Genomic DNA, 14,674 nt, shown 5'->3' with positions numbered 1-14,674 from the left:
TCTGCGGCTCCTCTCCATGACTGATCTCTTTTGATAGGGCTCATTATGCAAACTGCCCCCAACTCCCACAGCATAATTACTGCTTAATTAATTTGAGCGAAATCTTTCATCTGTCTGTGTCCGGCCAGCTCCTTCCTTCCATTTACAACACGATATTAATTTCGGGTGGGGGAGGGGGCGGGGCAACAGCGGCCCTGCTGATGAAAAGGCTGATATTATTAATCAAGTACTGTATCTTTTCCTTTCATTTCTTTCAGGAATAATAATAAGTGTGATGAGCAGAGTCTGATTAACCCTATTATGCTCCCTAATTAGGGTGATCATTTAATAATCAAGGAAGCAGCACAATTATGAGAGAATGCAAATCCTGCCTTCTAATGAAGAGTGGGTAAATTCTGGGCATTCTTCATTTTGGAAATGCGGCATTCCAGCGTCAAAGGTCAACAAAGGGCTTTTCTCTCAATATACACATGAAGGAAGCGCCTGCGTGTGCCAAACATTCTGGGAGATTATTAATTTTGGTCTTTTTTATTTAAAAAAAACATCTTTGTTGTGCCATTTAGAGGAGGCTTCATTTAGAGAAGGTGATCCTGCCTCCGACCACAATCTGCCTCCTCACTGATGAAGAATATTTTAAAAAATAACCTTTAAGTTTTAGTAGAAAACACAATAATTGCAACTATTTCTGTGTTTAAACATACATTAAAATTGACCTACAAACGCACTTTAATGACACATGGCAGGTCAAAAGCCCCGTTATTGTTGCTGATTAGGCCATCTCGCCGCCACAGGCAGAGATTATTATTTTTTAGAGGTTTTACAGAGCGGATAAAAACAAACGATTAAAAAAGAACCCTTCAATTATCGCCCAGAAAATTCCAATAAAGTTAAATGTCACATTAAAAACGCGGTGGAGCAGGTTCAGGACCACAGACAGCAGCCCGAAACAGCACCCACAGTTAGAGAGGTAAAAAACGCATCAGACAAACAAATAAACAATTAACAAAGAGACAAACAAACACAGCAGGGTCCGGCTCTGATGTGCAGGTCAGTGAGCCGAGCTGCAGCTGGTTTGAGACCAGCGTGTTGCTCCACACGTCAACAGAAGGAGCTCATTAGATCTGCCAGAGTCTCTCTTTGCTGCCCGTTGATGATCCGGCCGCCGTCCACACGTTCATCAAGATAATGGCGACCTCATATATGGACTCGGAGCAGTGGGCCTGATTTCATTTTTCAAACTTGCGGTCATTATCTATATCATTACAATCTCCTGCCGGCCAGTGAGCAACACAGGGTGGATTTTTGTGTGTGTGTGTGTGTCTATTTGCAGGAGTGTATCGACTGCAAAGGAAGATCCTTTATACTCTGGTCTGTGTGTGCGAGTGTGTGTGTCCTCCACTTCGGCACGGTGAGCTGCATGCATGTGTGTGTGTCTACATGAATGTACCTCAATTTACTCCTCTTCACCCCCATAGTGCAGCTGTGCCTCCGAGGACTCTTGTGAAGTAATTGAATGAGGCTGAGCAGGGGGAAACCTGTGGCAGCGAATGTGGTGCCCGCTGGCCTTATTATCTGTAATACGGCCGCCGCTCCGCCTGCACTTTCTCCTCCGCTCATGAATACAGAAATGAATGTGGCCGACGTCAGAGGTGAGCTCAGAGGGGAGAAGCGGGCCGGAGCTGTTTCTAATCAGCTCCGGGATAGAACAATCCCTTTATCCACCTCCACGGCTCCGGGGTGAATTAGTGTTTAACATTCCAGGGCATGTTTTCTGACAGGAGACGCAACCCCAAACAACCCCCGGACCGCAGGGACGATTGAGGGACACGCTGATGTTTTTGATGAGTGAATTAGAGCTAAATGATGCCCCCGGGACCGCAGCCGCCAATACGGCCTTTCCTTTTAACGAGGGTCACTTTGAGAGAGGAGGCGGCCCCGCGTTGTCCCTTTGAAGCTTCTGCTTCCCTCCAGAACTTCGCCGTCGGCCGATCTCCCTGTCTGATCTTTACCTGAACCGGGGATCGGGGGAGATAATCCCGTTCCAGATGTGCAGCAGTACGCCGCTAATGTGCAGCTACCCGGAAACCTATGGGCCTTTTCTCAGAGTCATCAGCATCGCTGTCATCCGACATCAGGGACGTTCCCGGTCAACACCAGGGTCCATTAGTCTTAAGCACTGAGCTGCACCACTTTGCAGAGCTTTTCAGAGTAACCCGGTCTCATGGGTATGCTCCTAAAGTACACTTTAAAGTCTAGACGCTGACCTTTGTGTAGCTCTCATGGACAAACGCTGCATTTCCCCATTGATCTGCTGAATACTACAGCCTGTCGTTGCGTCCTAAAAGCTTACTTTCCCCGTCGCTCTTTACAAGCCCGTGATGGCTGCTGTTCCATGACACGCCGACCCCTCTGAGACCACCTGCAATGGGTTTTGGTTTTTCCAGATCTTCTGAGAGGCCAGTCAGGAATCAGCAGAGGAGGATGCAACGGGGACCACAGACAGATGAGCTAGGTAGAATTAGCCAGGCTACATCAGCTGATAGACAGCTTTAATTGTATTCAGTCAGGATAAAGACACTTTCCCACTTAAAGTATATCAGAGGTATTTTTTTAAATGAGTCATAAGCATCTATTTTTAAAAACAGTATTGGAGGATTCAGGTTTAGAAAAACTCTCTTTCCATGCTTGGAAACAGCTGATAATACATTCCACATCGAGGCCATCGCGTGTAGAAATCCGAAAACGTGCATCTTTTCAGGTTTGCTGCTAAACAATAAAAGCAAAGCTCCCGTTTGTAGCTCCGGCCTCTCCAACTAATGACGTCACGGAGCTGGGGCGCATTTACAGTTCGTGTGTGCATAAATAAAAAATGTTGCTTTTGTTGCTGCCTGTGTGCTGTCACCTCCGAGGACAAAGGCTGGAGCGGAGCTCGTGTTCTGGCCACATTCAGCCTGATTAAATCTGGGTCCCCTCGCTGCCTCTCTCCATGGTGCTGAAAGAGCGCTCTATCAGATTACACCCGGCCAGAATAGAACCTCAGCTAATCCATTACAATAATTGATTGACGATGCATCGGAGGTGGCCATGTAGTGAGCACCAATTACAGTCATGTCCTATTGCACTTTCAAATTGGCTCGGGGGTTGAGGGAAGCACATGCGGACAATCATTCTTCTGGGAAGCAGCGCAGCCTTACTGCGCGGCCGCGGCGGAATAAAGCTAATCTAATCTCGGTAAAACAACTAAACTGCTCCACGGCTCCCCTGGTAACCCGTTTAATTGTTGACAGAGACTACAGGCGATGCTTTAGGGGCCGGGAATAAACTTTCCGTTTGTGCTCAATATTAATTATTTAACCTGTAGGTGGTGCAGCGAGGTAAGAACTGGTTCTGGCTCAGGATTTAATCGGGTTATTGAAAGGAGTGTTTGCACAAACCTGCTGTAAAATAATCCCGTACCACGAGAACTGAGCAACAAACCATATTGTAAATATATATTAACTTTAACCTGCGGATGTTGACAGTAGAAGCAGCCGCGGAAAGGAAATAAAAATATCTATAGCATGTGTGGAGAGGGTGTAGCCGGGGCGGCTGCAGCTGTATGCTAATTAGGCGCCAATACGCCAGGGCAGCACGCGCCGCTGATCAAACACGCGCATGCGTCTCGGTGGCGCACCGGCCCACGCGCCCCACAGAAATGACGAGGGGGAGAAGAGGAACTCGTTAAAATGCCATCAAAGCGTTCAGTCCCAACAAAGCTCGACTAATAGATGCGGAACAACAAGTAAAACTGGAGAGCCGGGTGGCTCCAGAGCGCGCAGAGGAGTCTGGGAGAACAGAATTCTTATATAAACATCAAACCCCTGACACACAGAAAATTATAAGCCATTTCTGAATTGTTTTTGTTCAACTTTAAACGGTTTTCAGTTTGTAAAGCTTTGATGTCTGGCCTTAAAACAGCGCCAAGGTTTAAGTAATCTGGGACTATAAATCTAAAGAAGCTAACGGTGTGCGCCCGGCAGGTGAGAACGCACACTGGCCCATTGAAAGGAAGGCGCAGGCCTGCGGTTCAGCTCCGATTGTGTAATTATTTGACTTGTTCATACTGCAGCTTTATGCAAATGAGGGGAACAATGTGCGACGATGGAGATTAATTCCGCCCTGGTCTGCGGACTGAAAGGAGAAAGAATGCGCTCTCAGCCAAGTGGCGCACTATAGGCCCGCATTAACCAACGTAACGAGGGGAAAAAAGCCAAAAAAGACCAAGAAATCAAACAAACAGGCCCATAGAAAACCACGAGAACGCGGGTAACATTTCAGGAAAGTTGATTGAAGTCAATAAAAATTCCAGGCAGGAGGTTTCATCTTGATCAAAGTTCTCTTCTGGAGAACTTTGGCGGCCCTGCTTTTGTCTGGACCCCTGATTCCGCCCAGCACGCGTCTTGCTGCGGGCCAGATTGTTCCTGAGTCCCGTTTCACACTTAAGAGGTCAATTTGCCTTTCAAACGAAGGACACATTTAAAAAAAAAAAAGCACAGGGACATCCAGGCAGCGGCAGACGCAGCCATTGTGAGGGCAGAGGGCCTTCTTATTACTTATGTATGCAGCGAGATGACTGATTTATATGTCGAGTTAAACTACCGCGACAGACACGTGCCTCAAAAAGAAAGAAACGCTCCTCGATGATGTTTGTTGGACGCAACTCTATGAAGACATCATAAAACAATCGCGCAAAGCGTTGAAGGCCGTGCGTAAATACGCGCGGAGGCGCGAGAAGATGACGAAGAAACAGAAAATACTCGAGTGTCAGATTTGCTGTTATATTCGCTTCAGTCGTTGGGTCAGAGCTCCCGGTTTGGATTTAATCAAGCTTGTCTTATCCTCATCATCATCCTAAACTGTGATGATGGTGGCAGTGACGGACATTTCCTTTTGGCAGCTCCGGGACCCCCACAGGAGAGCCACAAAGCCGTGGCACGTGTGCGGTTGTATAGGGGTCCATCAGACCGTAAAAAGAGGAGGGTCCCGGCGTGTGCCTCGGTCGGGGAGGGGCCGAGCGCACGCATTAATGTAATAAACCGCCAGCGCATCTGCTGAGCTATCTGCACATCCTCCAACGAAATCCACCAAACCCGCTCTCTGAGCCCTCCCACAATCAAATCCGCTGGGATCTTACTTTCACCCGATTGGTCGGGGACGCTGCAACAGGGGGGGCTAGAACAATAGCATCATTCCGGCATAAAAAGAGTGGAGCTATGCTTTGGCGACGAAAACATTTCAGCAACAGAAGGATCGATAGCGGGGAGATAAAGTCCCACAAGCTCCTTTTAAATAAACCTGGATACTCGAAACATCAGCCACCTGCCTGAAGTGCCTTTCCGCCCATCGTCGCCAAGATGCCCAAAGGATTCCTGGTAAAAAGAAACAAGAAATCTGCACATGTTTCCTACAGGACGCGGTCAGACGAAGATGACCTCCAGGAGCCACCCACCCCCGCTGCCTTGCCGTGCCAGACGGACCCCTCCCCGCCGATGTCCGTGGCGTCCAGTCCGGACCGCGCTGCGGCTTCGCCCGGTTTCGCCGCGGCCGAGGCGCCCGTGCCAAGACTGGGGAAGCCCGAACAGTTCGGCAACCCGGAGGCGGTGTGCCAAGCTCTGTACAGCCCCACCCGGCCCATCAGCAAGGAGCACGACAGGGAATATTTAGAGCGAAGTTTCAATCTGGGCTCACCTATTTCTGCCGAGTCATTCCCGACTCCCGCCTCCCTCTCCGGCCTGGATCACCTCGTGTACGCCCCCGTGGACTTGAAGATCGGCACTAGCAACAGCAGCCGCAGCGGCACCTCCACCTCCACCAGCAGCCTCCCGGCACCAAGCAACCAGGTCGGTACCAAAAGAGCCGCGGCTGACGGCACAGAGCGCAAATCAAAGCCCGCCTCCAAGAAACCCAAAGCCATCCGAAAACTCAACTTTGAAGACGAGGTGACGACTTCTCCCGTGCTCGGTCTCAAAATCAAAGAGGGGCCGGTGGAGGTGAAGCCGAGGGCGCACACCTCCGGGGGGAACAAGCCTTTAGGGGAGTTCGTGTGTCAGCTGTGCAAGGAGGCGTACGCGGACCCCTTCTCTTTAGCTCAGCACAAGTGCTCGCGCATCGTCAGGGTCGAGTACCGGTGTCCCGAGTGCGATAAGATGTTCAGCTGTCCCGCCAACCTCGCCTCTCACCGCCGCTGGCACAAGCCCAGGACCACCGGCGCGCCGGCGCTGCCGCCCGCGCAGGGCGTCAAACCCGAAATGGCCAAAATACCAACGCTCGGCGTCAAATCAGTCTCCGATGAAGCCAAAGACACGAGTGACAGAGACACCCCGAGTCCGGGCCTGTCCGAGTCGGGGTCCGAAGACGGCTCATACGACTGCCAGTTCTGCGGGAAGAGGTTCAAGCGACAGGCATACCTAAGAAAACACATCATGGGGCACCAGGCTCTGCAAAAGAAAGTCCTGGAGGAGCACGGGATTCAAACAGGCAACCGCGTGCCAGAGCAGGCTTCGGTCTCATCCTCTTTATCCTCCTCCTTCTCCTCCTCCTCCTCCTCAGAGGAAGCCTCAAACCAAAGCCCCCTCAATCTGAGTCCGGTGGATTGCCTGCTGTGCCCGGTGTGCGGGGAGAGCTTCACCAGCAGGGCCAGCCAGGAGAGACACCTGCGCCTCATGCACTCCTCGCAGATTTACCCGTGCAAATACTGCCCCGCCACCCTCTACAGCTCGCCGGGCCTCACCAGGCACATAAACAAGTGCCACCCGTCGGAGAACAGGCAGGTCATCCTGCTGCAGATGCCGGTGCGACCCGCCTGCTAAGAACCCACAAAACTCGTGCCTTTCGCGGAGAGGAATTTCAACCATCAACAAGACAAAAAAAGAATTAGAAGAAGAAGAAGAAGTTACTGTAAAAAGAGTGTGTGATGTCACTGCCATAAGTTTAGGCCACTGAAAGGCAGAGCGGTTCGATGTTTAAGTGGTGTCTTTTCCATGCCAATCAGTGATTGTTCAACGCTTCTCTCTATATTTAAACTACATATAGGCCTATTTTGAGATTTCATTTTCTCAAATTAGTTTATCGGGAAAAAAAAGAAAAGAATACAAAGCGTTAGTTTGACTGTTAAAGGGTATTTTTTTAGGACAGCACATGTGTTCGACGATAGCTTCTAGACCTAAGAAATGTCTCCAGACTCTCAGACACCCTTCTCCCCCCGTCAAAGCCTTTTTTCTCAGATTCACCGACTGTGATTGCTCTTCTCAGTGTAGCTTTACAGGTTGGGAACGACAGAACTTATCAACCTTGGGGGGACAAGCGTGACTGAATTAGTAGAACCACAAATGCCTTTAGTAAATAGTCCGACAGCCTACGTACACATCCAAATCCCGCTGTAAAACTGCCTTAAAAAATAAATTCATAGACTGTTTTAATTTTGGATGCTGGCACATATTTTATTATTATTCTTGAAGATTGTTGCAATATTTTTCATCATATGCTTATTTATTTATTTATTCTAATTATTTTATGTAACTTATTGTTGTGTTGTGATCGTTTTCCCTGTGAATCGTTCTGGGAGTTTACATGTCGTATAGCCAAAATGTTTTGCTTTTTCCCCCCCTTTCCTTAATTTATTTTTTAGTTCTTTTGAGTCGAATTTACAGTATGAGTTGTGATCTTCGTCGTGGGTCGGGTTGTACTCTTCAATCTCCGCAGCTCTTGTAAAAAAAAAAAAAAAAAAAAATTAAAAAAATATGAACGTAAAGCTCTTACTTTAGATGCAATCTTTTTTAAGGACGAGTTATTTTTCTTAAATGTGGCTTTTATAGCGCTTTGATTGTATGTGTATATTGTTGTTGTCTATTGAAATAATAATAAAATATTTTCCAAAGGACACGTGGCTTCCGGTCGACTTCATAAACGCAAACCGAATGATCAACTTTAAACACATTTTTGATTACTGCACATAGCTCGATTTTTAAAAATAAATAAAAACACTATCACTTTAATGACCTCGCAAAAAACCTCCCACCTCTCAAGTTTTTAGGACCACCACTCACTTTTCTTCCTTTATCTCAGTCTTCCTCCGCATCATTTTAACTGCATAAAGATATTGTGAAGCCCCCCCCCCCCCCCCCTCCCTTCCCCTCCCTCCTCCTCCCCCTGCCCGACCCTTCACCCCCCATTCTGTCGCTGATCAGACTGATGGGCGCTAAATCACCGCTCCGGTGGCTCAACAGACGCCGCTCTGCTGCCACAGAGATGCACTCAGGGCCCCAATCATAAATTCCCTTCTTAATAGAACCATCATAGAGGGTGTGTGTGTGTGTGGGGTGGGGAGGGGGGTGGGTCACCTCTGCAGCAGTAAAACATCTGTTTGTCTCTTAGAGTCCTGCAGCTTTGGGTTGCTCCGTCGGGTGACTTGACGTGACCCGGAACAACGCGAACGGAGCTTCGTCGTCCTCGGAGGGGCCCCGGCGACAACACAAAAAGGACACCTGACGGGTGAAAATAGGGCTTTGCCTCGGTGTGATAGAAGGAGAAATAAAACGTGTCAGTAATGACAGAATGTCATCCTGCTCTGCTGTAAACAGTCAAAGACGGCAGCGCCCAGTCAGGTGAAAATGAGGCAGCATTAGGGCCCCTTTGCTCACGCCGTTTTAGGGATCCAATTACGGTCAAGTGCTTTTCTTGCGTGCGTTTGTGACCCAGGTGGAGCAGGGCACCTGTAGGTGCGACGACCGGTGCACCTGTACCCCCTGGTAAGGCTCCATTATCGCGGCCTCCCTGAAGCGGGGCTGAGCAGCAGGGGAGGCAGATGGGAGGAGGGTCAGGTTACTCCTGCTGCTCCCGAGGTCAGGAGGCACATGGCGACAGCAGCACACACACACACACACACGCACGCGCACGCACGACAGGAAACGCACAGAATTTCAAACTGATTTAATGAAATGTTTCCATTTTTCACATTTCTAATAAAGATCGCAGGACTTCAGTTGTTAAAAACAGTTTGATATGTTGACACGTAATAATGAAACTTTCAAGCTTTTTTCCCTCTTCTGTCTCTTATACAAACATTATTTTTACAAGCATTAATATATTTATATATATTTGGGGGGGGGGGGCACTCAGATCTGACACACTGTACAGGGATTTCTAAAAGGACAGGATAAAAGGAACCAAACTGATCTAGACTAATGCTTCACATATATTAAGACACGTCGTTTTCTTGGTCCAAACTAACATCTCCAGCATGTTGGCCGGCAAAGGGACAGCAGAGACCCCGTCCACGGACATCATGGACGAGCTACAATCTTGAGACAAGTCTCAGAGGAGGGGGGGGGGGGTCACTTTATACATTCTTCAAATAGGAATAAAAACGGATGTTCCCTCTGAGGGGGTGTGTGATAAGAACAGAAGAGTAAGGCATAGTAGTGCAACAGATGGGGATAGTGTTGCAGTCAGGGCGGAGCCCTCGGAGGGCAACGGTGTGTAATGTGTGTGTGTGTGTGTGTGTGTGGAACACCTGGCTGCCATGACAACTCGAGCGGGCGGGTCGGAGAAGTGAGAGCGGCGGCCTGGCTGTTGCTAAGAGGGCTGGTGGAGTTCAGCTCTGGCATGCTACATACCCCCCCCACACATCCGGCGTCCCCGCCCTGTGCTCCTCAGGAGAGCGACGTGGGAAGAGGATCATGGGAAAGAAGAGGAGGAGGAGCCGGTGCCACTTGATTCCATTCACAGATAAAGACGGTGCCGCACGCCACCTATAATGAAGACTAAACAGGGGACCCCTCAATTCAAAATCCATCTGTTGTTGTCGTGCGTGTTTGTGGGAAACAGGGTGAGCGCGAGCTTCAGAGGGACGGGGGCGGGGACGGGCTTTTGTCTCCGCCCGCTAACGAGGGGGACGCAACGCCAGGTTTCCACTGGTGCCTCCAACGACGAGCAAGTGAGAAGACAGAGTGATCACGAGGAACATAAAGAGGGTGTGGGACAGGGTCTTAGGGGACGGGGGCAACAAACAGGCACCGTGTGAGACGTCCTCACAAACATACGAGAACACACCTGTTCACCTGAGGCTGTGGCGGCGTTTTTTTCCTCTTGACAACGCGGACAGCAAAAAAAATAAAAAATCAAAAATCAGTGTTTCCTACCTCAAACCAAGAGACCAGTGGGGCTACAACAGCCGAAAGAAAGAGACCATCTGAGAGGATCGGTGATGGCGAGTGCAAAAACAAACAGCAGCAAAAAGGAAAACCTGGGAAGGGAATGTTGGAATGTGACCGGTAGCAGAGGAGAGCAGCAGGCGGGACTTATTGAATTACCGGACGTGAGCCCACGTTAACGACATCAGAAAACAATTACAAACGCAGTCTTTTCTCATTGTAGCAGGGCTGCATGAATCAAATCCTGACAAAAATCCATCGGAATTCATTTAAAAAAAAAGAATCATTGCAGAGAGAGGGGGGGGGGGGACCCCCTAAACAGATTTAGAAAGTTACACAGACAGCATTGATTGTCCACTCTGGGATTAAGACATTATTAAAAAGCCACTGACTCCACATCCTGCGGAGGTCAGTCCCCATACATCAGTCTGCGCCTCCTCGATGTGGATGGGGGGGGGCGTGGTCCCAGCTCAATCATGCTGCGGGTGTGGTTGAAGGTAGAGTGTTACGCGTTCCTTCCAGAGAGATAATCCTGCGAGATTACAGCAGTTTACAGCTGCGCCAGTTCAGCAGCTTCCTCACGCTACAGAGATGAACGACAGACGGAAAAAATGAAGGTAAAGAAATCTCCCACCCCCCCGCTAGAGTAAGAAAGGAATCTCTAGTGCAACACTTCTGTGCTGGAGAATAAAACGATAAAAGTGAGGCTGGTTTTTTTAGATTTCTCAGTGTAAAACCCCCCTGGCATCAACTTAAATAGCTTGGTCACATATCGTCCTCGGTTTAACAGCAGGAGCTGAAATGTATCACCAAAGTTAGTGATTATCGCATAAATTAAAAAACAAAAATAATCCTGCTCGAGTGTTTGTGCGACACAAACTGAAGCGAAGAGAATCGGCCGAGCGGAACAACCGGGAATCCGGCGCCGTCGCCGCCGGGCCTGCGAGCTGCTTCTCTCCGAGGCGCGTGCGTCCCAGGAGCTCAGTTGGAGGATTTGCTTATAGCGCTGGCGGAGCGGCGGAGCTTTCCAGAAACTCGGTTCTTGGTGGCGCGGGGCATCGTCGGGGAAACCTGGTCCACGCAGTCGGCCGAGGCTCCGGTGTCGGTGCTCGTGCTGCCGGTGAAGGAACCTGGAGAGGGATGGAGAGACGGAGGGGGGGTGGGTACGCGGACAGAACCGGAGGTGCTGAGACGTGACGCGGGGCTCGATGGGCTGTTAATCCCAGCATGCTTTGTCATGCAGGTGGCTGCTCCCATTACAGAGATTACCCAGTCTGCCGATTCTACCCCGGCGTTAACAAAACCGACGGCGTCGGCTGGAAGAAGGTGTCAGAATTGAGTCTTTTTTTTTAACCCCTCATAGCTGGGAAAGAATGAAGATTTAAGAGGTGGATAAAAGGCTCCAGAAATAAGGTGCCCTCCACATGCTGGGCAGAGAATAGTGAACAGAGAAACCCTCTCTCCCTCTCCAAATGTTTATGTGCTTGCAGTGAGTTTAGGCAATTTCAGCAGATATAGAAAAGCAAACATTCCCTTGGCAACGTGACGGTAGAATGCTGTGAATGGCAATAAAATGACGCATTATGCTCTTCAGAACATGCAGAGCTTGCCCATTGTTAAAAAAAGGGCTTCACATCCATGATTACAAATTGTAAGCCTGGAGGTGGGCATAAAATACTGGGAAGGACAATTGAGTGCTGTGAATAGCGCCCTAACTTCCCTGACCGAACCCTGGACTGTGCCCCCCCCACCCCCCACCCGCCTCCAGTTTAAACAACGTGGCTGCTTTGTCAATATGGCATCTGCTCGCCTATTTTCTTTCCGCTCCTTTTCTTTGCTGCCGTTTTTCTGAAACATCTCAAGTTGCAGCAGCTAAAAGGAGCGGCAGATGGCTGCAAGTAACAGACACTCAGCAGCACAGTGGACACTGGCAGCATCCAGGGCTGCAGGGAGCTGGCTAAAGCCCTGCATGTGCATTGTTAAGGGTGATGCGGGGGGCACCTGAGCGGGCACCCTCTCATCTGCATGTGAATACAGGCAGGGTTAAAAATGCAGGCAGGCCAAATGGGTGGAACAAATCCTGCATTCCTGTATTCTCCAACTCATTCCTCTAGTAAACGCTGCATTTTCTTAACCCAAGTCCAGAACGCAGCCGCCCATTAAGGCTAATGTACAGGGTAACGGTGTGGTTCCATCCATCAGCCGCCCGACAGCGGCCATTAAAACACGCTGCTCAAACAAAAAGTCATTGCTCCCGCGTGGCGTAATGATGGTGGTGTTCACTGTAAAGCCATACGTGAAGAATGTTCTTATGAGCGGGTAAAACGCCTGTCCAGGAGAGGCAAACTTCACTGCTATCGTCGTGACGACTCCTGCTCGGTGCAAACTGGTGCAGCGAAGGTTGGCTTAAGAAAGGAGAGACTGAGAGGAACCGAAAACAAAGAGGGTCTTTAAATGGCCCCGCTATCCCATTGGTCCCCTCTGCAGCAGCTCCAACAAGGCTTTAGACGACAAAGACGTCTTCCAGTGCGGCAGGTGTTAGTCTCAGAGTCTGCCCCAGGCAAACAGGCACACTCCAACAGGAGGAAATGAGGGAGGGGGGGGGGTGGAGGGCTTGAGCAGGGGGGAGAGGAGAGAGAAGTGTTCGGTAGGGGAACAGATAAAGGCGAGCCACATGCAGAAGCAAGGGCCAGAAGTGCAGCCGTATTGTTCATGCTGCTACTTAGTCAGGTGCTAATTGTCCCCGTCGTGCATCACTTTCAATTACCAGCCTGGGCTAAACCACAGGACCCCCCCACACGTAAACCTGCCTTCTCTTTGTCAGAAGACTAAATAAAGCACGTTAGTACTGAATGGAAAAAAAACAAAACAGAAAAAAGGAAGCGGTCGGCTAGGATGAGTGAACGTGCGGGGTGGGGGGGTCCATTGGACGGTTTGACTGGGGCCTTACCTTCACTAAACAGTGTTTGGACCTTTAAGATATATATTTTTTTAATCTAAAAAGGGAAAAAACAGAGTAGAGCATCATGAGAGAGGATTAGACAGCGAAACAAACCACACTGTTGCAGAAAACAACACAACGGAGCTGAAAATCGAAGGATGGGGGTCACATATTCAGACGGCGAGGGTGCTTCTGGGGTTCGCCGGCGCTAAAAGGGTGAAAGGCGGAAGGAGGTTAACTGATTCATCTTAAGACATATCAACAAGTGCCGCTTTGATCCAGAAGCCTTGAGGCCATTAATGGCTAGCCGTTACCTGAAAAGAAAAAAAGTCTCTCCAAATTTATGATCTAAAGACTGAAAGGTGGGCAGTTTGCAACAGTTGAGGTCTAAAACCAGCGTTATTGCTGCAGATGGTTACAGGGTGAGACAGGAAAACAGTGCCGGGGATGCTGAGAGGAGCTTTTAAGTCATTTAATCCACTTGAGACAAGTACCAGGGTTCTTGTTTGCTGTTATTCGTTTGGGAGAACTGTTTTTGAAACAAATAAGAAGGAAAAACATGATAATACAAACACTGCAGAGCAGAGGGGAGGGACTCTGCTACACAGAGACTAGCTCATGCAAAAAGCCATTAGTGGCAGGATGAGGGTGAGGCTGCATTCAGGAATATGGAGGATGAGGCCGTGAAGGACGATCAAACCAAAAAGAAGGAGGGCTGAGGAGAACGGGAAGACCAGTGAGGGATCAACATGCGGCAGCTCTAAATAAAGAACCGCTCCCTGGTTACTTAATTAAAGTGAGTCATCAGTGGCCAAAATGAATGAATGGATGGTTGGAAGGATGTTAGTGGGCATCATGCCTAGTGTGGAGGAGGCAGGCAGAGTCTTACAGTCCACTTTGGCCCAAGGGTACTCCATGTCCCAAACCATCCCCGGCCAACGCCTGCACGCTGTCATGGAGCATGGATGACATGTTAGAGGCACTAATGGGAGCCAGAGCAGGATGGAATGAGCACAACATAGCATACGGACGCACGCACGCACGCACGCTCTCACAGACGGGAGGGAAGGGGGCATGTTAGGGCAGGAGCACGCAGATTATTGCAGAACGGCAGCTGTGGCGCCCAGCGATGCTGCGCCATGTATGAATGATGGAAGGTGACAAGGCCAGGTTAGAACACTGGTGGACAGAATTCTGAATGGAGCAGCCTTAAGGCCAGCTCAACAGAGAAAATTTATAATAAAAAAACACCCGAACGTGACAATAAAGTTCCCTCCGTCGGACTCGTAGCTGCTAGGACGACTGTGCAGCATCATCTGAGGGGCGTCTCGGTTAAGATATGAATGGCCAGACTCACACAGGCGCCCTCACATTAATCTATTTACGCTCCCGGATTCCGGAGAATTACAAATGGTCGTTCGGAGCGAGTTTCCGCAGCAGTGAGGGCGACGCGGCAGCCGTACGGACTTCATTACAGAACATCCTCTCACATTAGCTGCCGGGTTTGCCGTCATATGTTACGGTCTGCGGTCTCGGAAACCCC

The 14,674-nt window shown here is 49.5% G+C and overlaps 2 protein-coding genes across 9 annotated transcripts in view; one reads left to right on the top strand and one right to left on the bottom strand.

Moving 5' to 3' along the window:
* The first annotated feature begins 5,126 nt into the window (after nt 1-5,126).
* insm1b (insulinoma-associated 1b) lies at nt 5,127-7,918 on the top strand. Its single transcript, XM_057059369.1, has one exon. It carries the CDS (start codon nt 5,394-5,396, stop codon nt 6,846-6,848), a length of 1,455 nt encoding a protein of 484 aa, XP_056915349.1. The 5' UTR covers nt 5,127-5,393; the 3' UTR covers nt 6,849-7,918.
* Nucleotides 7,919-8,952: 1,034 nt separating this feature from the next.
* ralgapa2 (Ral GTPase activating protein catalytic subunit alpha 2) overlaps nt 8,953-14,674 on the bottom strand; it is a 56,987-nt gene continuing 51,265 nt past the window's right edge. For 4 of the 8 annotated variants that reach the window (XM_057058114.1, XM_057058118.1, XM_057058117.1 and 1 more), the window contains 2 exons: nt 14,021-14,080; nt 8,953-11,320 (listed from right to left, as the gene is read on the bottom strand). In XM_057058114.1, the coding sequence (XP_056914094.1) occupies nt 11,172-11,320; nt 14,021-14,080 (209 nt within the window). In that variant the 3' untranslated portion in view covers nt 8,953-11,171. Of the gene's footprint in view, nt 11,321-13,140; nt 13,340-14,020; nt 14,081-14,674 lie in introns of all 8 variants that reach the window. The other 4 variants (XM_057058116.1, XM_057058119.1, XR_008954184.1 and 1 more) reach the window with 4 other exon arrangements.

This window comes from Takifugu flavidus, chromosome 16 (assembly GCF_003711565.1).
Source record: "Takifugu flavidus isolate HTHZ2018 chromosome 16, ASM371156v2, whole genome shotgun sequence".
In the NCBI taxonomy this organism is placed as follows: Eukaryota; Metazoa; Chordata; class Actinopteri; order Tetraodontiformes; family Tetraodontidae; genus Takifugu; species Takifugu flavidus.
The sequence above is the reverse complement of the archived record's forward strand: the minus strand, read 5'-3'. Positions and strand labels throughout refer to the sequence as shown.